The sequence below is a fragment of the Felis catus genome, chromosome B3 (assembly GCF_018350175.1).
Source record: "Felis catus isolate Fca126 chromosome B3, F.catus_Fca126_mat1.0, whole genome shotgun sequence".
In the NCBI taxonomy this organism is placed as follows: domain Eukaryota; kingdom Metazoa; phylum Chordata; class Mammalia; order Carnivora; family Felidae; genus Felis; species Felis catus.
The window spans coordinates 143,940,602-143,961,248 of record NC_058373.1 but is presented as its reverse complement, the minus strand read 5'-3'; the positions used below and the strand labels follow the sequence as shown (position 1 = coordinate 143,961,248).

Genomic DNA, 20,647 nt, shown 5'->3' with positions numbered 1-20,647 from the left:
TTTACGTCTCACATGTCTTACCCGACAATCAAAACATACTTGAAGTTCCTCTGAAGTTACTACTCTCTGGATACACCCCTGAAATGATGAGAATTTCTAGAAAGACAAGCAAGTCTGAGTTCATCATCACACACAAAGTGATACCATAACCACTAGCAGTAAAAAGCGAACCCCCAGCCCTTCCAGGTGCTTCACAAGAGGCTGAATGCTTCCGGGGTGGGAGGGTGGGGGGCTCTGCTCCCCAGGAGCCTGTGTAGGGAAGGCACACTCCGCGGTCTGGGAGCCCAGCGGATGTGCCCCGTACGGCCAGCAGAGGCCCACAGGCAGAGCGCACACACAGCGCCACAAAGAGAAACCCAGGAGCCGCAGAGGGACTGGAGCAGCAGACCTGCAGACACCGCGCCCCCGGGGTGGCTGAAAGGACCGGCGCTCCCTCTCTTCTGGGCTGAACAGGCATGGAGGCCGGGCCCTGTGGCGGGACAGGGACACTGGCGGGGTGAAGGGAGGAGGGCTCACCTCTCTGATCAACTGGCCAGACTGGGAGGAGGCGGTCACGGACATCTCTGATGATGGAAGGTGTGAATCTAACAGTCTCACCTCATGAAAACAATAAAAACTACAAAGACGATGAGGTTGACAATGTGTGCTGGGAATTACAGGTGACGCTTCCTGTCTTCTCTGCACCTCGAAAAGCAAGCATTTACAGTATTTTTCATTTTTTGAGTGAATGGGGGGGGGGGAATCACCTTTTAAGATATACTTGATTCCTAGATAGAAATTTTCATCTACTTTTAATGTCGGGTGGATTTCTAGACTCTAACTCCATTCCATCCATCCATCTACCCGTCCAAACATGTGTGATATTTTCGTGTGCCGGGAACCTGTGGGAAGGAGGTGAAGGTGGAATCGTCAGTACCGCGGCGCGTGCGTGAGTACACGTACGTGCAACGGGCAGACGCGCGAAACACTCTGGTGAGCCGCACGCGGGACCAGCGTGATAAGCTGCTCCGCCGCACACACGCTCATCCTCTGCCTGGGTGGTCCTGGAAAGGGACTCTTTCCCCCTTTGAAACTGCTGGTATCTCACCTCCCAAGAGGCCCCTCCTTCCAACCCCGGGCGGAAGGTGCTCCCGGGACTCCCCTCTACCTGCAAAGTCTACTGAGCGCCCACCAAGGGCTCCCTCTCTGAGCCCTTTGCGAATCATCTTGCCCTCACCACACCTCCAGGGGGGGGTCTGTCCTTCCCGTCCTCCAGGTGAGGAGAGGTGAGGTCAACAGTGAGGCTCCAGGCTCCGTGTTCCCGGCCGCCGGGCCAACCCCAAGTTGTAGGGAAACACATCAACCGCTGAAAGCACTCCTCTGGAGGCAGCGTGACGGGGGCCAGGGTCTGGGAGGACACAGTCCCTGGCACTCCTCACTCTCACTACGCCTTTACCACAGAACTTTCATCTAATCTCAGGGACGTGAGGGCTATTTACAAGCCCAACTCCCGAATTTCTGCCTCTAGTTTTGGGCCCCAGGCCCACGTATCTAACAGCTAGAGGCCTTTGAAGCTTATTAAGTACAGACTGGGCCTCCGCTCCCCCAAACCTGCTCTTTCCCAAGCTTACCCGGCATATGGATGACAGCCAGACCCCTCCCCATGCTCCCGCCTTGGAAGTCGGGCTCCAAGCAGCAGCCTCGGTAATCTTCCAACCTGGCCCCCACCCCCTGCCGGCCCTGTGCCCCTGCTTCACTCCGTGGGCTCGTGCGCCCCAGCCGGAGCACACCTGGGCCCCGGCCTACGTGGCACAGCCCTGGGGTCTCGCCCTCCCCGGGCACCCTGGGAGCAGCTCTCCTGTGCCCAGTCTCTTTCCTCCACCAGGGCCCCCACCTGCCCTGCCTTCCGCGGGGACACTCTGTCTCCAGTTCTGTACCTAGAGCACAGCACCTCCCACCCGAGATGCTCTCCCCCGCCCCATTTACAGTGGTCTCCGGCTCCTCTCCCTCCTCCGGCCTCTCTCAGGCCTCTGCCTCCCCACACATCATCACACGTCAGCACTTGACCTAAGTGTGCGTGAGGGGTGGCCGTAGGGCAGGCCCAGAGTGGGCACGTGGTAAGCAACCCAGGTCTGCCGATGGGACGGGACATGGCCACCGCTCTCGTTCAAAAACCCCAGCTCACACTGGAACGGGTCCCGGCCTCCCGCTGGCCGTGCTACCCTCATTCTCCCCAACCCAACCCGAGTGCTGGCAGGCGTTCTAAAGGACACATTTGACACGGGCACTCCCTTGATTAAAAGCCCGAAGCTACCCCTACAGCCTCCAGCGTCAGATCCATATTTCTCGGCGTGTCAGGACTTTGACCATCTGGTTCCGATTTCTCTGTTGGCTCCGACTCTCTGAGGCCCTCGTGCTGAGTTGGTCACTCCTGGTCACCCAGCACTCCTCGGCACACCAAGCTGTTTTCTCCAGCTGTGAAGGCCTCTCTCACACTTTCCCAATTCCTATGCTTCTTTCAAGACCCAGAAGAAGTGTCACCTTCTGGAAGTCTTCTAGACTTCCTCCATCAAACTTAACTTTTGCCTTATCTCAGGATACTTGATACATGCTAAAGAATACGGTTAACACATATCCCTTGGCACACGTCCCAGTACCCTGTCCGTCCACCTCACTAAACTGGCGGCTCCTAGGAGCACAAGGGTTTGCCTGTCTGGCGACCACACGCGGTGGGGCTTACAGCGTGTGACCAGGGAGCCCTCGTGGAAGTGATTTCCAGTTCCAACTCTAGCGTCAACTCGCTGCCTGCCTGGGACAACTCACTTACCTTCTCTTGGATTGTCCTTGTCTGTAAAGGGCAGCAGCTACCCGACTGATGGCGCGGAGGACAAACATGAGCCGCCCCCAAACCTCTAAATCTTACACCATGGCCTCTGAGAGGACACGCCTCTGACGACCCTGCTCTTACACATCCTGACCGAAGCCTGATGAGAATGGTATCCGCACAGCCAAAGAACTTCCTTACTGTGAAAGCCAATCAAATCTCAGCCTCAAGCTATCAACGCCAAGTTGGCATTTAAGCACACACAGCCCAAGCATTCTCAACAGCCATTTTTCACATGAAACAGAAGACCAGTAGGGGAAAACTGAGGCTTCGATCGCTGCGTGAGGAGCTGCTTCCTAGCCTGCGATCCCTCCGCTGTCCAGAGCAGGGGACGGATGCGGCCGATGCCCTCAGGGCCCTGAGCCTCCCACCTCCCCCATGACGACACACAAGCCCTCCTTGTTCTCTCAGTGGCATCCTGTGCCATCCTCAGCCAGAGCATCCCCCGACCTCGTTTACCAACAGCCCTTTAGGTGGCTGTAATCTCTCCCCCTTGTGTCCCCCACCCAGACACAAACCAAATTCAATTTCTGGTGGCAGGTGCAGAGAAGGCCGGCTGCTCCCCGCCAATGGCCACCAAAAAAAAAAACAGAACAAAAAATAAAACAACAACAACAAAACCGTTCGGCTAGTAAGAGATCACTTCCCCAGGTACTATTAATAAAATACGTCGGTCAATAAAACCATTTTCTACTTAAGACTTAAAAACAGAGCATCGGAGTAAATACTGCTCTTCTATAGTTCTGTCAGTCCATAGGGCAAGTCCCGTCTCCAGTCAACTCAGATGAAACCAGAAGCGGAGATGGCGCGGTTCACAAGATCTCGCCGAATCCGCTGGCGATGCCAGACAGAGACGGTGGATGGGGACCGGCGGGGGTGGACAGCGGCATGCCGTGACAACTACAAAAGAATCCGAATTTTAACTGCAACTTTGCGTCAAATTGAATATTCCTGCCCACAAAGAATTATTTCTTATAAACCAGAATCCATAACGCACTTCTGTTCCAAGTTAATGACAGCAAAACCAGGCAACAGTGCAAAACCACCTGTCCTTCCTGAGGGATCCCAGGTGACCTGACCCTCGCACATCAGGGTTGAGGGGACAAGTTAACGCTGCGGACCCGGGGCTTCTACGTCAGCAAGGCCACTGTATCTTTTCCATTTGCCGGGAGAGTCACACTGAAGAACATCGAATCTGCAATGGCAACTCTTGGGGCCAAAAAGCCACTCCGGTAGCTTTAACAAACAGAATCTATCTGGCAACTTCTATCTGCCATGTTTAACAGTTCTGACATGTTCCTGAACACACGGCTCCTTCCAGAGCAAAACTGGAGATACTAGAAACCCAGCACATGCTGTAACACTGGCAAAAGCTGTGTCATGTGATCCAATTTTAAGTGCCAGGACTTCAAACTATGTCAAAGGTGATTTTACGGCAAATATTTAAGAGAAAAAAAAACTACTCATTAGCCAAACACGTGTCAAACACAGACACAAAAGGCTGGGCTACAATTCAAGCAGCCTAAGGAATTATTATCAGGTTCTTTGATCTGCATGAAATTTTCTGGTGATGTGAACAAGGTCTGGAGTTCTGTATTTTCTTATTTAAATGATAAAACACCAAGTATCAGCTTCGTCCCTGCCCCCATTATGAAAGAGTTTCAAAGCACCTGCTCTAGACACCTGAGCACGCTCCAGAAAAAAAAACGCATAAAACCGTTATCCCAAGGAAGAACAGGTAGAATTCAACGAGTTAATTCACCACATTTGAAAGGGTAACACTAGGTAGGACAGCTGAAAGAGTGAGAAATGGGCTTGGCTCAATGTGGAAACGAAGGCCCACTGCCCTTGGTAAGAATGTGTAAATTCTTAAAGGGATTCTTAACGGCTAAGACAGGGTGCTACTTACTTCCTCATTAAATAGTTTGCTAGTTTCTTTTTTGATTGGATCTATAAGCTGGACTTGGCCTGCGGAAAAGCCCACTAGGAGAGAGACACTTTCTGCTGTGGCTGTTAGGTGGTTGAAGTCATGACAAGTAGGCTGTGTTCCTTTGTATATCCTTTTATCTATTGGTTTACTCAAGTCAGCAGCCTGGAGGAGAAAGAGAAAAATACATACGGTAAACAGCACATTGAGATGAGAAATCTAACAGTTACACTATCTTATACTCTATTATGATGTTCAATCTTAAAAACAAAGGTATTTAAAAATTTTTTTTTTCAGTTTTCAGCATTTTGTTAAAGCACTTTCACACACATTAGCCAATTTGATAACGTTAGACTCTTTACAACTATTACTTTCACGACTCATTCTTCTTCAAATCTCTTTAACAAAGACTCCTGGACTTCAGGAGGGAAAATCCTTGAGATGCTAAATTCAGATTTGTAAAATGCATTCATTCCAAGCATTTTCTAACAGAGTACCTCTAACCACATAAAAACTCAGCTTGCAAATAGATCTATAGCATCTAAACGCTCATTGGTGAGTTACCTGTAGCCCAGGGGTTCTCAAAGTGTGGTCCCCAGGCCAGCGGTGGCAGCAGCAGCATCACCTGGAAACTCAGAAATGCAAATTCTCAAGCCCCACCCCAGACCAAATGAATCAGAAACTAGAGGGGTGGGCCCAGCAAGCGTTCCAGGTGATTCCGATGCCCACTCAGATTTGAGAATCACTGCTGCAGCCAGTTACAAGCAAGAGCCTTCTTACTGGGTCACGGTCCCTCTTCTGTATTAGCTTTTGGGTTCCTTTCATTTATTGAGCCCACACTCGAGGTGCACGACACACATCGCCTTTTACCCTTACGATGATCATTCAGAGCAGAGAATACTGCCCCATTTTACAGATGAGAAAACAAGCTTAGGGAGGTTCGTAACTCAGCCACGGTCACCATACCTACCTAAGTAAGTGGCTAGATCTTGAACCCTGGTCTGTTTGACCATAAAGGACATGGGAGGAACACACACCCAACACACCCCAAAGTCAGAAGCAAATGACTTCTGACTTGGACCAAAAGTGATTTTTCATTGCACCTCCCCCTCAATCCCTAAAAGTACGACTTTTTTCCTTCACGAGAAATGTTCCACGCCATCTAATACGCTGGGCTGATATTGTGGAAATAAAGGACACCACCCTCCAGTCTTAGTTGAAAGTCACAGGCGCAGACAACTAGGTTGCTGAGCGTGTCCTCTGACACGACCACTCCGGCCCTGGGCACTGCTCTGGGGCCATGGCCCCGGCTGTCTGCTGACCAATCCCTGTGCTAGGTTCTAAAGATTTCTTTCTTCCAAAGGGGCCTGTGCCACTGTGCTGAGTAGTCTAATGTTTCATTTTTTCAAACAACACACATAAATACTGAGTAGAAAGGAGGACCTCAAAATTATAGGCATCTTTGAGCAAACTCGAAACCCCAACATCGGGAAGTCTGGACCGAGCGGAACAGGAACTCTAAGAGCACAGGGCAAAGGAACGAAGATACATGCCATGCGGACACTCTCCCAGCCTCACCTCAGTTAAAACGGAGATGAGAATCTCTGTTCTACCAACCTCATGGGATTGTCTGGAGGATGAAATAAGAGAATATATACATGAAAGAGCCCTGAAAAGTGTAACATAAAGACACAAAACACAAGGAAGAGCTGACTTTGCAGCAAGGAGGAAAAGGGGCCGGCGGGGCTGGGAGTCAGCGTGGAGGTGGGCTGGCGGCCGCGCTCAGCAGAGGGCTGAGGGCTGCAGAAGCCGAGAAAGCCACCACCCCCCCAGACAGGGACAGGGTGCCTGTGGGAAGCCACCCCCGGGCTGGACCCTAAAGGCAGGGAAAAAGCAGCTAGGCTAAGGGACCACAGCAAATCATTCCAGAGCAAAGGGGTATCAGCAAACGTCAGAAGTGCCCAAAACAGAAAGTGAAAAAACACTGGCAGCTAGTGACAAAAAACAAATCTGAAATAGGAACAATTAAGTTGTTACATGATCTCTATATCAGCAGGTATAACTCTTGGAGAATTTTTTTTTTTTTTTTTTTTTTTAGAGCTTGCTTTGGGAACTTCCCCCTTCAAGAATATATCTAAAATTATGCCCAAAACTATAAAAATCAGTTCAAAGGCAAGCCAAAAACTGACAGAGAAAACATACTACTGTTTAATGCTCATACATGAGCAAAAGAACACACACTGGCCCTCAGGGACAACAGAGGAAGTGAAAGCCCTGGACTGGATGTTCCAAGTATCATCACTAGTACAGAACTACCCTTACAAACCCTCACAGTAACCACATCAGCCTCAGTTCTTGGGAGACTTATTTTACATCCCTGCCTCCCACCAAGGAACTCGACTGAAAAGATGTCATCTGGAATTAGATCATATGTGCACAAACGCCTCAAGTATTTTAAACGCCGACTGAAAGACTTCTACTCTTAAATGGTGTAAATACTCCCCAAACGTCTTATTTACTAATTTGCTTAACAATTTTCTTCCTGGATCACTGCTTTCAAAGTGTACCAGTCTGTGAACAGTTTACTGGTCTGCAGTCAAGATTGAGCACAGAAATTAAGAATAAACATTTAGGGGCGCCTGGGTGGCTCACTCGGTTGAGCATCCGACTTCGGCTCAGGTCATGATCTCACAGTTCGTGAGCTCGAGCCCCGCGTCGGGCTCCGTGCTGACAGCTCAGAGCCTGGAGCCTGCTTCCGATTCTGTGTCTCGCTCTCTCTCTGCCCCTCCCCTGCTCATGTTCTGTCTCTTTCTGTCTTTCAAAAATAAATAAACATTAAAAACAATTTTTTTTTCAAAAAAAAACATTTAGAAACTTTTTATGGCAATCAGGGTGATTTTGTATCTGTCGACTCTAATAAAAAAATTAGAATTTATACTCTGCACATCTTTTTCAATTCTGTTTTCCAGTAATTTTGTTTTTATTTTTAGAAAAGTATCAGTTCCAATGGATTGGAAATTTTTAAAATTGGTCCTTCAACACTGGTGAAAGGCACTGTTCTAGAAGGCACAAAAGTAGACGTAGGCCCAAGAAACAGTCAGAACACCTCTTACCTGAGGTCACTCCCGTCCCCGCCCCCCACGGCACCCATCGTACTAGAACCAGAACAGCACAACCCGCCAGGCAACATGGCGCCTACCGCAAGCAGGGATTACCGCGGAGCCTCAAGTGACCGCTGGGCCTGTACCCACCCATAAGGATCCGCCACTGGGGCCTGAGCCCTCTGGAGCCCAACCCCAGAGCGAGGAAAGTCAGGTTACCGGAACCTGCCTTCGTTCAAACCGTGCCACCATCTGTGACTCATCTTGTCCTTCTTCAGCCAATCCTCAAGTTCCCTTTTCCCACTGATGTGCTTACTGGTGGCCTATTTCTTCTTCCTCCTCTTCCCCTCTTCTTTGGGGATGGTGGGGCGGGGGGAGGGAGGGCGGTGAGCTCACACACCTTTTTAGTAGTGGCAGTCACTACCTTAGTCGGCCACACCTCTTCTGCACAGGGTCATCAGTCCCTGACAGGTGGCTTCCCTGGCAGTCGCAGTCTGGCAGAAGGAGAAAGAACCCGGACTCTGGAGCCAGGCAGGCTCCCCTCTGGGCAGCCAGGAGGCCTGGGGCAAGGTGCTCCCTTCCTCTCCGAGAAGAAAGCCCCCTGACGACGGATCTGAGGCACAGAGCATGCGCACACAACTCAGCCGCTAGCCGCCTCTATGAATCTGCCCCTGTCAGGTCCCACCTCTCTGGTCAGACCCTTCAGGAGCTTCTCACCTTCCATCACACCAGAGTGTGGAAGGCCGGACACGACTTCCGCCTGCGGAACACTCCCTGGGCCCCGGCAGCCTCACATCACATCTGTAGTCTCAGCCACCCCTCCGGGGGAGGGGGCAGGAACTGCTGCAGGAATATTCCGGCCCCAGGGCCTGGTGGGGCAGGTCCTGAGGGTGCTGCAGGCTCACGGCCCCTCTCCCTCCCTCCCTCCTCCCTCCCTCCCTCCCTCCCTCCCTCTCCCTCCCTCCCTCCCTCTCTCTCTCTCTCTCTCTCTCTCTCTCTCTCTCTCTCTCTCTCTCTCTCTCTCTCGCGGCCCCTCTCTCTCGGCTTCGGGAGGCCGCCCCGCTGGTTGCAGCTGGGGAATTTCACCCAGGGGTCCAAGCCCCCCACCTCCAACAGGCTTCTTCCCAACCACCATTCTTTGGGTTGGCTCCTTCCTCCGAACTCTCAAGTACTTAATTTGTTCCACAGAATTTAGTATTTAATCACTTACACTATTACAGTATTGTTTCATGTCCATTATCATTGATCACAATAAAATTACAATTACAATAAAAATGATAATAAAAACTCCCTTAAGGAGAACTTCTTTATTAAGTAGTTACCACTGTATTATTCCATAAAATCAGTTTTTGTGTTGCAGCTTTCTGGCGACTTCTGCACAGATAAGTTATCGATACTTGAGATGTTTTTAATGTATCTGCATCCTAATTACTGCCAGTTACCTGAATTCTTAAACATGAACTTACAGTGCAACATAGTTAAAAAATCTTACCGATTTTAAGAATTAGGTCACATTTGGCTACTCGGCCCCAACAGAGCATCCCGTCTGTCACAAATGCTCAGTGTCTGCTACCTGCATAAAAGTGCAACGATCTCCCTTTTTCAGGGGTAAGATTAAATCCTACCCATGCTCATTCGTTTCTGCGTAAGGAGTCATTGATTACAAATAATTTGTCAGTGTCTCATTCTCAACAGGAAAGTTTTAAATGATGGCTTAAGAATTCCTACTACAGACACGAGCTGGTCATCAAAATCCTCGATCAAGAAGTACACACTAAAATGTCACACTTCCCTTTCCAGTATCACAAAGGTCTGCAGAAGCAGCCCTTTTATTCCGGCTCACATCTGCACCCCAGACCCCCCCCCACCCGGCCTGCTGGGGAACGCCCCGCAAAAGGAAAGCCCCCACAGGCTCAGCGGGCCTACTCGCCACCGTCAGGGTCCCGCACCCTGGCCCAGCCCTTAGAGGAACTCCGAGAAGGCATGTGGGCCTGAGCGGAGCCCCCTTCATGGCAACCTGCTACTTGACCCTCCTGAGCGCCCAGAAGCATTTTATGTGGTATGGAAAATATCTCCGAAAGACAGGTTTTGAAAAGTGCACGTCAGAATATTATTATACACGGGAGGCGGCAGTGTTGCTGATCAAGGCGGGCCTTAATTTTCCTACATTTGATATTCTCCCTCCCCATCTGAGAACCACCTCAGAGAGAATCAGTCCCACAGAACTTGCCAGAAGAGAGACCCTCCACCCATTTCTGCACATCCAACTCATCCCACACACTACACCAGATTCATCTTCGCGAAGCCTTCGGTCACCCTCCCATTTCAAACCTCCGTGGCTCTGCCCCGGCGCTGGCTAAACCCCTTGGCCTGGCACCCACGGGCCTCGCTGCCGTGGCCTCATCACCCCCACGCCCTCCAGAGGTACTTGTTCACACGCTGCCTGTCCTCTTTACACCTTCTGGCCTTTCCTCACACCCCTTCCCTCGCTCAGAATACCTTCCCCATGCACAGCGTCCATACAATCCTGCTCACGGCGGCCCCAGTGTCCTGACCTCCTCCTCTCACCTCTGGGGAGCACGCTTTCGCCTGACCTTCCCCGACTGCCATCACTACGGGCCACATGCATCGGCTGTAACGTTAACTGCATTCCATACACCGTGTAAGTCCAGCTCCTTTTAAAAGCAAAAAAAGTCAGGAGGCTGCTGAGTCACTGAAGGCCCAAATGAGTTGGTCGAAAATAGCCGGAGCAGCCCCAGTGACACAAAGGTCTCCGTTACGCCATTTAAAAGTCAGAAGAGAACTGACACCATGCTTTCTATGATCATTCCTCTTGACCGCATCTCAGACGACCAAAACAGGAACCAGAGATGAACAAGGGACAACTTCCCAGGGCCACAAAGGATCACCTACTTGGAAAGAAGGAATATTTGGAGTCCTGTCTCAAGACCCGGGATCCAAAACAAGCCAGATTACAGACTGTTCCAGTTTTCCTGGGGGGGTGGAGGCTTGGGGTCTCCAGGGTCTGCGGCTGGACCACACCTAGCTGGGCATCCTGGACAACACATGGGGACGTGGAGGAGCCCTCCGAGTCCCAGATGCGGATAAATGCAACTCCAGCCACTCAGAACTGAGGTAGATTCACTTTGTGAATAAAGCTCAAAGTACTCTTTAACCAAAGCGCTCTTCCCCACAGTGGAAAATACCCCGGGCTCTAACAGAAACACCACAGTGATTTTCAAACGTCCTCACTGCCCCCCTGCCCGGAAGCAGAAACAAAGGCTGATCGTGCGAAACCCCCACCCAATCCACCTTTCTCATGGTTTCTTCAGCTCAACAGCTACTCCCAAAATATCTGCATAATTGAGTGGTACTTAAAGAGTTATGTAACACGGACTTAAAATATGTATCGGGGCAGTAAGACGTCAACCAGGTTTGGGATCTCTTCTCCCAACAGGAGGGAAGTGTCAATCATCTGTACAGTTTCAGTGTTTCAAAAAGGACAGAAACTTATCTGCCTCCTTCACCGCTCTATCTCCAACACCTAATAGAGGGCGTGGCGTGTAAACGGTATCATTAATATTTACTGCAGAAATGAAACAATTCTAAAAGCGGAAGGAAAAACTTCCACAGCCAGAAGTACATAAAAGCAAATATGTGGGGGTGCCTGGGTGGCTCAGTCGGTTAAGCATCCGACTTTGGCTCAGGTCACGGTCTTGCGGTTTACAGGTTCGAGCCCCACACTGGGCTCTCTGCTGTCAGCACGGAGCCTGCTTTGGATTCTCTGTCCCCTCCTCTCTCTGCCCCTCCCCAGCACGCCCGGTCTCTCTCAAAAATAAACAAACACTTAGGGGAGGTAAAAAAAAAAAAAAAAAAAAAAAAAAGCAAATGTGTGGTCTGCTGCTGACCAAACTCCCAACCAACAACCAACGTCCTCTTGGGTGCCCGTCTGTGAAAGAAAACAATCTCCGTGAGCAAATATCAGTACGTCACTGTCCAGCTTACAAAGCACCTCTGCGCATCAGTTCTTTTGGCCCTCCTTACGCATCTGTGTGCCGGGGACTCCTGCCCCTGCATTTTATAAGGAGGCAAACAGAATCCGCAGTCAAGACGAGGCGGAGTCCAGCCCCTGTGCTCCTGCGCCACGGGGCGCCGACGGGCAGCTGACGAGGCACCGTCTGAGGCCGCACCTAGATCTGCAACCCCATCACTCGCCCGGGGGGGAATCAGACACCCCAGCCTTGATCGGGGTGGCCCAGACTCCAGGGCTCCCTTCTCAGTGCATCCACCCCGCAGGGCTGTTTCGTTCCCAGGAGGGAACAGGCTAGAGTCGCGCCTGGCACTTCAAAGGCACTTGAGAAAAGTTAGTTCTCTTTTCAACTCACGTTTCTCCTCGTGCATATGTGAGGATTTGCTCCCGACCACAGACAGGCTTTGAAAACCCTCATCGTTCACTAATACCTTCAAAGAAGTATACAGAAGGAAAACACGGTTCTTTCTGCCCTAAATTTCCTGGACAAAGACAACAGGAGAAGCCAAGTTTAGGGCATGGTCTCCTTTCCACGGAATTGTCCCCAACAAGACAGCACCTTCCCTCTCGTAGCTTCCGTGCCTCCTTCCTCCTCTAACAGCACATGCCCACGTGACGTCCGACCCCTTCCCGTTACTAAAAACAAACAAAATGCCGGGTGACACCTGCTAGCAGGCTTCCGCTGGGCTCCGACCCTGGAAGGGGCGCCCAGAGCCCCCACCTCAGACCTGCCCTTGTGGGCACGGCCACGGCCACGGCCACGGCCACGGCCGGGCCGGAGAACGTGGAGGGAGAGAGCCGGGAAGGCCAGCGAGCCGGACGTCCTCAGAATACAGGCAAATGAGGCGTGAAAGGTGAGGGGCACCACCCTTACGTCATTCCAGAGCGGGAAGAGTCGCCCACTCACAAAACGCACAAGATACGTTCAATGAACTTTCACAGCGACAATCTGTGGCGCGGCTTCCCGGTCTCCAGAGAAACGCTTCCCACAGGGGCAGGGAAGGCTCCCTCTCCGGAGGGAGGTCAGCGGAGCAGGTCGGCAGGGCGCAGGGCGGGGCAGGGGTGCCGCGGGGAGGAAGCAGGACGGGATTACTTGGCGCATCTTCTCCCCTGGCCCGGCACTGCCGTCAAGGACCTGCTGAAACAACAAGTGTCTGTTGTCATCCCGTGTCATTTTCCCCAAGGCAGCCTGTCACCCAAAAACCGACTCCCCTACCCTCGGATGATTTCTCAAAGATGAACCGAACAAGCCGCCGGACCACCACTTCTTCGCCAACTCTCCAAGTTCTCGAGCCGAACGCCACGCTCCGGTCAAGGCTCTTCCGTGGTGTTGAGATTCTACAAATGGCTGCCGCCGCTTAGGCTAACGGAACACGGATTTCTTCGTTAAAGAAAAACCACGAATCGACATCAGCTGAATTCAGTTTGCCTACATGCTAACACCAGATCTCATCACACTAAAATGCTGACATACATAAATGACCTATTTTTTATTAAACCCTTCTGTTAAATATGCACAAAATATGCACTCCTATTCCTGAGGGAATACCAACACCTCAAATGGAAGAAAAGGCAAGGTGTTTTATTTCCGCAAAAGATACTCACTTCAAATTCTCAGAAAATACTTTTTTTTTTTAAGTTTCCCCTTAAAGGGGCTTGGCGGGGAATCCTTGGACCTAAAAGCGTTGCGACACTGGGAAACTGCAGGCCACTCGGAGGCGGTGAGCACTTCCTATGTGCTGCCCAACGACTGCCGCGCTATCTTCCTAACACCGAGGCCATCCACGAGCTTGTGGTGCTTGGCACGGCACCAAGAGGATTTTTCAATTTTCCGATTCAGGTTGCTTTGTAACCTAAGCAGCAATCTGCAGAGGAACTCCCATTCTCAGGCAGAAATCCCCGAAATCCCGACTGTCTAGAGGCCCTGCAACCTTCCAGCTACCATTTCCTCATCCTACTGAGACACTGAGGCCCAAGGAAGGGTGGTGGTCTGCCCGCCGTTTCCCAGAGCGTAGAACTGTGCTTTTAGCCCCAAACTGCTATTTTTCCAATCACCCAATCTCAGTTGGAACAATGAACTACTGAATCTGTAACAGACGAATTTTTCTTTTAATTGGCACCGATGTGCTCTAGTAATTATATATCAAACGACAGCACTCTGGAGCCAGTGCGATGCTGTGTTTCCAAACAGGAAAGCAAGAAAGCTAAAGAGAATGAAACACTAAACTTCTCTTACACCATGGAGATGAGCCGCTAAAAGCCGGGGCCAAAACATTCTATTTGGCCTCTGTGATTCAAAGACTTCGTCTCTAATCAGCCAGAGCTCAGCTGAAGGGAGTAGCCTCAGATCAGTGGAGCAGGGGAGAGCTGACCTGCTCTCAACACCAGCACCAGGAAAAGTTCCAACCTCTCCTTCATCTACCGTCTTACAGCATCACCGGAACTACGCGCTCGGCACTTGTGCTCACTCACTTGTCAGGGATGTCTTATCCCCAGCTAATGCAAAGCTTTGAGGGCGTAACTTTCTCATAGGCCACCTCAGTAACAGCCACTCAGACGTTTCTGATGGTTTTTCCCTGCCAGATTAGAAAAAGCCTCTCCAGGCACCTGGAATGTACCATTGGCCAAGCAGCGCAACAGCAGCCTGTTTCAAGACGTGGACCAGCAAAACTGGCACCTACAGGAACGTGGAGAGGCTGGCCTCCCCTCACCACTGCAGGAGCATAAGCTGGCAGAGCCTTTATGCAGGGCAACTTGGCAACACGTAGCAAATGCCTCCCTTCCTCTAACCACAAATTGAGCTCCTAGGAATGCATCCTTAGCCTGTCTCTCAAGTACATAATTTGCAGTAGCCCCCAACTGGCCCAACATAAATGTCCATCTAAAGGAGGCTAAAGAGCGGGCTAACCATGGAATGCTACTACACTGAGAACAAATGTGGATAAACCTCAAAAAATATATTAAATGAAGCCAAATATAAATGAAGCATATAATAATTCCATTTATATAAAGTTCAAAAATAAGGAAAACTAATCTGCGATGCTAGAAGTGAGAACAGTGGGTACCCTTGAAGAGCGTGGGGAAGGGGCCATAGGGCTGGTTGGCCAGGAATGCTGTTCCTTAAATCTGGGATTGATTCTGCTTTGTGACAAATTAACACAGCTTTACACTTAACACACTTCTTTCTTTATGCTATTCCTGAATTAAAAAGAAATTTTAATGAGCAAACACATGTACAAAGACAGCCAGTTCAACTCTGTTTACACTGAAACATTATTAACATCTTGTGTGTTCCAAAAAGGAAATTGGTAAATATGTCATGTAGCCATTTAAAGTGAAGATATTTACTCACTAGCAAAGAAGGATGTTATATGCTTTATTAAGTGGAAAAATAAAACAATAAAAAATAGGATTCTAAAGACAAAAAAAATTGCAAAGACATCTTAAAATCGTATTCATACTGTAATCACACTGTTAGTAGTAACAGTATATCGTTATTTTGAATATACCTTGTAGAAGCAAGCTGATTATGTGAATGTCATTAGGAGCTGAGACTTTGCACATAAGAGGTATAAATGTAAAATCATTCATCTTAAATTTGACTAGGAGGGGCACCCGAGTGGCTCAGTCAGTTAAGCATCCGACTTCGGCTCAGGTCATGATCTCGTGGTTTGTGGGTTCGAGCCCCACGTCAGGCTCTGTGCTGACAGCTTGGAGCCTGGAGCCTGCTTCGGATTCTGTGTCTCCTTCTCTCTCTGCCCCTTCCCCTCCCCTCACCCTCGCCCTCTCTCTCTCTCAAAAATGAATAAACCTTTTCAAAAAATTGACTAGGAAAGACCAATAGAAAACCGTGTGTGTGTGTGTTTTCTCTAAAAAAAAAAAAAAAAAAAAAGGCATTTTCTAGCTGTGTGCAATAAAAGGGTATAGATGCAATGACCAAATAGCAACTTCTGGTGCCTAGACTCTGCCTCGAACAGTATTTGCCACTTAAAGTCACCAAGGCTCCTAGAACCTGATACCAGGTATGGGGCAAAAAAATGAACGTGGAACATCTTTTTGTACCTCTGGGCAAGAAAGCTATCAAACACTACAAAAGCTGGGCCCAAAAGACTTAGGGGGCAAGGCAGAGGGGCTACCATTACACAAAGATGGGACGGTTCAAACATCAAAATGAGGGGTACCCGGCTGGCTGAGTCGGTAGAGCATGTGACCCTTTATCCTGGGGTTGCAAGTTTGAACCACACATTGGTTGGAGATTACTTTTAAAAAAATACATCAAAATAATACTGGAATAAAGTAAGAATCTGAGTTTATACTGATATCAATAAATGGAGAAAAGAAAGCTCTTCCTTAGATTAGACTAACACCTAACAAACGTAGGAAGAAAAAATAATGGAGTCTGAAAATCACCATTTACAACGATTATAGTAACACAATAACAAGTGGTTCAGCCAAAATCAATGAATGCTACAACTAGTGGATAAAGGTTTAATGAGAAACAGAATACTTACATAGTCTCAAAGTGTCCCCTCACAAATTACCTCTCAATTACAAAGAGAAAAATGGAACTTTACAACAGATTACTTTAGTAAATACAGCTTTAATCAGGTTAACATTAATTTGCCCACTAATACTGGGGCAAATCAGCATCATGTGCCTCTTGACATGCTGCCCTGGGATGAGCACAACAACATCAGTTCTGTGGTATTTCTCCCCAAAATGCAGCCCATGAATCTAATCATGTAAAAAAAAAAAAAAATCAGACAAATCCAAACGGAGAGGGATTCTACAAAATAACTGAACTCTTAAAAATGTCAAGATCATGGTAACAAAGAAAAGGCTAAGGAACAGGTCCAGACTAAACAAGACTAAAGAGCTTGCAACTAACTGCTGTGTGTGAACTTGGACGGGACCCCAACCAGGAAAAAATGACTTTTATTTTTTTTTTTTTTTAATTTTTTTTTTTCGACGTTTATTTATTTTTGGGACAGAGAGAGACAGAGCATGAACGGGGGAGGGGCAGAGAGAGAGGGAGACACAGAATCGGAAACAGGCTCCAGGCCCTGAGCCATCAGCCCAGAGCCCGACGCGGGGCTCGAACTCACGGACCGCGAGATCGTGCCCTGGCTGAAGTCGGACGCTTAACCGACTGCGCCACCCAGGCGCCCCGAAAAAATGACTTTTAAAAGACAGCACTAGGGTGAGGCGCCTGGGTGGCTCAGTCGGTTAAGCACCAGACCAGCTCAGGTCATGATCTCACGGTTTGTGGGTTCGAGCCCCACATCAGGCTCTGTGCTGACAGCTCGGAGCCTGGAGCCTGCTTTGGATTCTGTGTCTCCCTCTCTCTCTCTACCCCTCCCCTGCTTGTGCTCTGTGTGTGTCTCTCTCTCTCAGAAGTAAACAAACATTTTTAAAAAAACATTTTTTTTTTTAAAAACAGCACTAGGGTAACTGGTGAAAAAAAATTTAATGTTTATTTATTTTGAAAGAGAGAGTGTGCATATTGATGCGAGCAGGGGAGGGACAGAGAGAGGCAGGGAGAGAAAGTGGGGTGGGGGGGGGAGGGGAGAGAGGGAGGAAGGGAGGGAGGGAGAGGGGGGGAGGGGAAGAGGGAATCCCAAGCAGGCTCCATGCTGCCAGTGCAGAGCCTGATACGGGGCTCAAACTCACGAACCATGAGATCATGACCTGAGGGGAAACCAAGAGTCACATGCGTAACCAACTGAGCCACCCAGGTGCCCTGTAACTGGTGAAATTTTAATGTGAACTGTTGATTAGATAAGAGGAATGCATCAATGTTATATTCCTGATTTTGATAAATGTACTATGGTTATGTAAGTGACAATTCTTGTTCTGGGGATAGAAATGGACATGATGTCTACAAGCCAGTCTCAAATGATATATGTTTTACATACAGAGGGGCAGGGGGAGAGAGGGAGGGGAGCATACAAATGATAAAACAAATGGGCAAATTTTAAACAATTAGTCTGGGTGACAGGCATATAGGAGTTCTTTGCTCTGTTCTTGTCACTTTTCTGTAAGTGTGAAATTATAGCAACGTAATTTTTACAAAAGAGAGACTTAAGAGGTATGTATACTAAATGTAATGTGTGGTCCTTGTTTGGAAATATAGGTGAGTAAGCCAACTAAAAACATCTTCTTGTGGTAGTGGTCACACGAATCTACACATGGGATACGACGGCACAGAAGCAACCAACCACACACACACAGACACACACACACACTCACGCTAGTGCATCTGAAACTGGTGAAATCCAAACGAGCTCTGAGGACTACACCAACGGCGATTTCCTGACACCGGTATGTACTATAGTTACGCAGAATATTACCCCGGAGGAAAACTGGATGAAGGGTACATGAGACCTCCATGCATAGTTCTTGCAACTTCCTGTGAATATAGAATCATTTCAAATTAAAAAATTAAAAATAAATTAATAAAAAGATCCTTATGAATCAAGAAACCGGGAAGAATATTTATGAATCTGTCAAAGAACAGACTATATTCAAATGTAAATTTTTAACGTGTGAAAATGTAGTTTCATTTCTCAGAACAGTCCACGTATCATAGAAAAAATACAGAAGACACGATGCTTGGAATTTGCTTTAAAATAATGCAGTAAAGCAGGAGCCTGGGTGGCTCAGTCAGCGGAGTATCTGACTGGCTACGGTCATGATCTCAAGGGCTGTGAGTTCGAGCCCAGCATCGAGTTTACCACCGTCAGCACAGAGCCCGCTTCTGATCCTCCGTTCCCCACTCTCTGCCCCTCCCCTGCTCGCTCTTTCTCAAAAACAAATGAGTATTTTTTAAAAAGTAATGCAGTAAGGGCAACAGAATCGATTAAGTGAGACTAGTCATATGCTGACAAATGGCAAAGCTGGGAGACAGGTGGACGGAAGTTCATTATACCATCCTCCCGACTCTTGTGTAAGTTTGAAATTTTTCATAATTAAAAAAGGATTCCTTTTAGAATATACATTTATATGTGTATAGTTGCAAAGAAAGCAATTCAAATAGATACTCATCAAACTATGAAACGTGGTTATTAAAAGGTTAGGGGTAGTATTTAGGTGATAATTTTTTGCCTATCTTGATTTCTAACTTTTCATCAATAATTATATATTACTTGTGCAATTTCTTAAATAGAAAAAGGAAAAAAACCCACAGGCCAAAAAAACCACTAAAACTTTCAAAATTATTTTAAGTGGCTTAAAAAAGCATGTCATGGCCTAGTGCAGGGTCACAGAAAAATATGTGCCTTTGTGAACAGTAAAATTCACCATAAAAGAAATCTTACTGTGACACCAAGTAAATGCATGAATGGGATGATATATCACCAACAGGTGATGATATATTTTGAACTAGGCAAATCATAAGTTTCACGCCAGTTGGGACCGCTGGAATATGTTATTAATGTTTCTGTGGCACCAATGATGTCACTCAATGAAATGAGAAAGGACAGGAAAATTCTTTAAAGGAGCCAATCATTCAGAGGACAAATAAGCAGGCCATGGCTGGTTCTACTGTTTCACTCTTCGAATAGTACTTCAGTGTTAGAAGGGCTCACTGTGCGCTCCTAATTTGCTACAGTGGCAAATAAAGTAACTTTTCCCAGAGGCTTCTTTGGGAAATCCAATCTGTTCCAAGTCTATCTCCTAACTTTTTCCCTACTGTAGATTCATAATTGAGTCCCCATCCTTCTCACAAGAATTGAACTGAGAACTCATCATCAATCCCAAGCTCTTCTAAAGATTCTAGGAAAACCCAATCCTAAATTATCCTCAATCCAGAAGAAATAGCTGAAAGAGTAACTCAGTGGAATTTGCTTTTCTGCATTCAGTAATATTTTAGCACTTAAAAGCTAAAATCTCTGAGGCCTGAAATAAAACTGGTAGGCCCAATAGGGACAGTATCGTATGCATAGTCTCAAAGGGGACAGCAGTGTATTTTAAATGTGGGTTAGCAGGCCAACCAGCTTGGAACTGATTAAGAAGTGCCACAGTGAGGGCAGAAATCAACCATAACCCGAAAGTTAACATTTGGCAACAACTGCACTTTTGCTTCACTCCATTTGTCATTCATTATCTCATGTAACCAAATACATAATTAAAAATGTGCAACTATTAGGGACGCCTGGGTGGCTCAGTCGGCTGGAGGTCCGACTTCGGCTCAAGTCATGATCTTGAGGTCCGTGAGTTCGAGTCCTGCATCAAGCTCTGTGCTGACAGCTCAGAGCCTGGAGCCTCTTCAGATTCTGTGTCACCCTCTCTCTCTGCCCCTCCCCAGCTTGCGGTCTCTCTCAAAAATAAACATTAAAACAAATTTTAATGTGCAATGTTGGCTTTAAAAATTAAATATAAAGCTATTCACAAACAAATGGATTGCTTATGGATTGAAGCAATCCATTTCCCAGTGTGAGAGTAATTTTGTAATAGATCTCCAGATACAGTGGTCTCATATGAATGTTGGTTAACGTTCAGTCTCATGTTTATGGAATCAGAGGACAGAGATAAAAGTGGAGCTTTTAAAAAAGCCACATTTGCTCTCAAGATGTTGCAACTTAAGGGGCGCCTGGGTGACTCAGCTGGTTAAGGGTCCGACTTCGGCTCAGGTTATGATCTCACAGTTCAGGAGTGCTGACAGCTCAGAGCCTGGAACCTGGTTCAGATTCTGTGTCCCTCTCTCTCTGCTCCTCTCTCTCTCAAAA

General features: G+C 48.1%; 1 protein-coding gene across 20 annotated transcripts in view; it reads right to left on the bottom strand.

Annotated features, from left to right (window-relative positions):
• The window catches only part of WDR20 (WD repeat domain 20), a 65,388-nt gene that overhangs the window by 18,394 nt on the left and 26,347 nt on the right, over positions 1-20,647 (bottom strand). For 6 of the 20 annotated variants that reach the window (XM_006933136.4, XM_019833639.3, XM_003987998.5 and 3 more), the window contains exon 2: positions 4,773-4,955. The exons of 4 other annotated variants lie outside the window; for them this stretch is intronic. In XM_006933136.4, coding sequence (XP_006933198.3) covers positions 4,773-4,955 — 183 coding nt within the window. Of the gene's footprint in view, positions 1-516; positions 711-746; positions 882-4,772; positions 4,956-5,354; positions 5,416-6,368; positions 6,421-12,795; positions 13,057-13,137; positions 13,285-20,647 lie in introns of those variants that run through there. 10 more of the 20 variants (XR_006600011.1, XM_006933135.4, XM_045060532.1 and 7 more) reach the window with 10 other exon arrangements.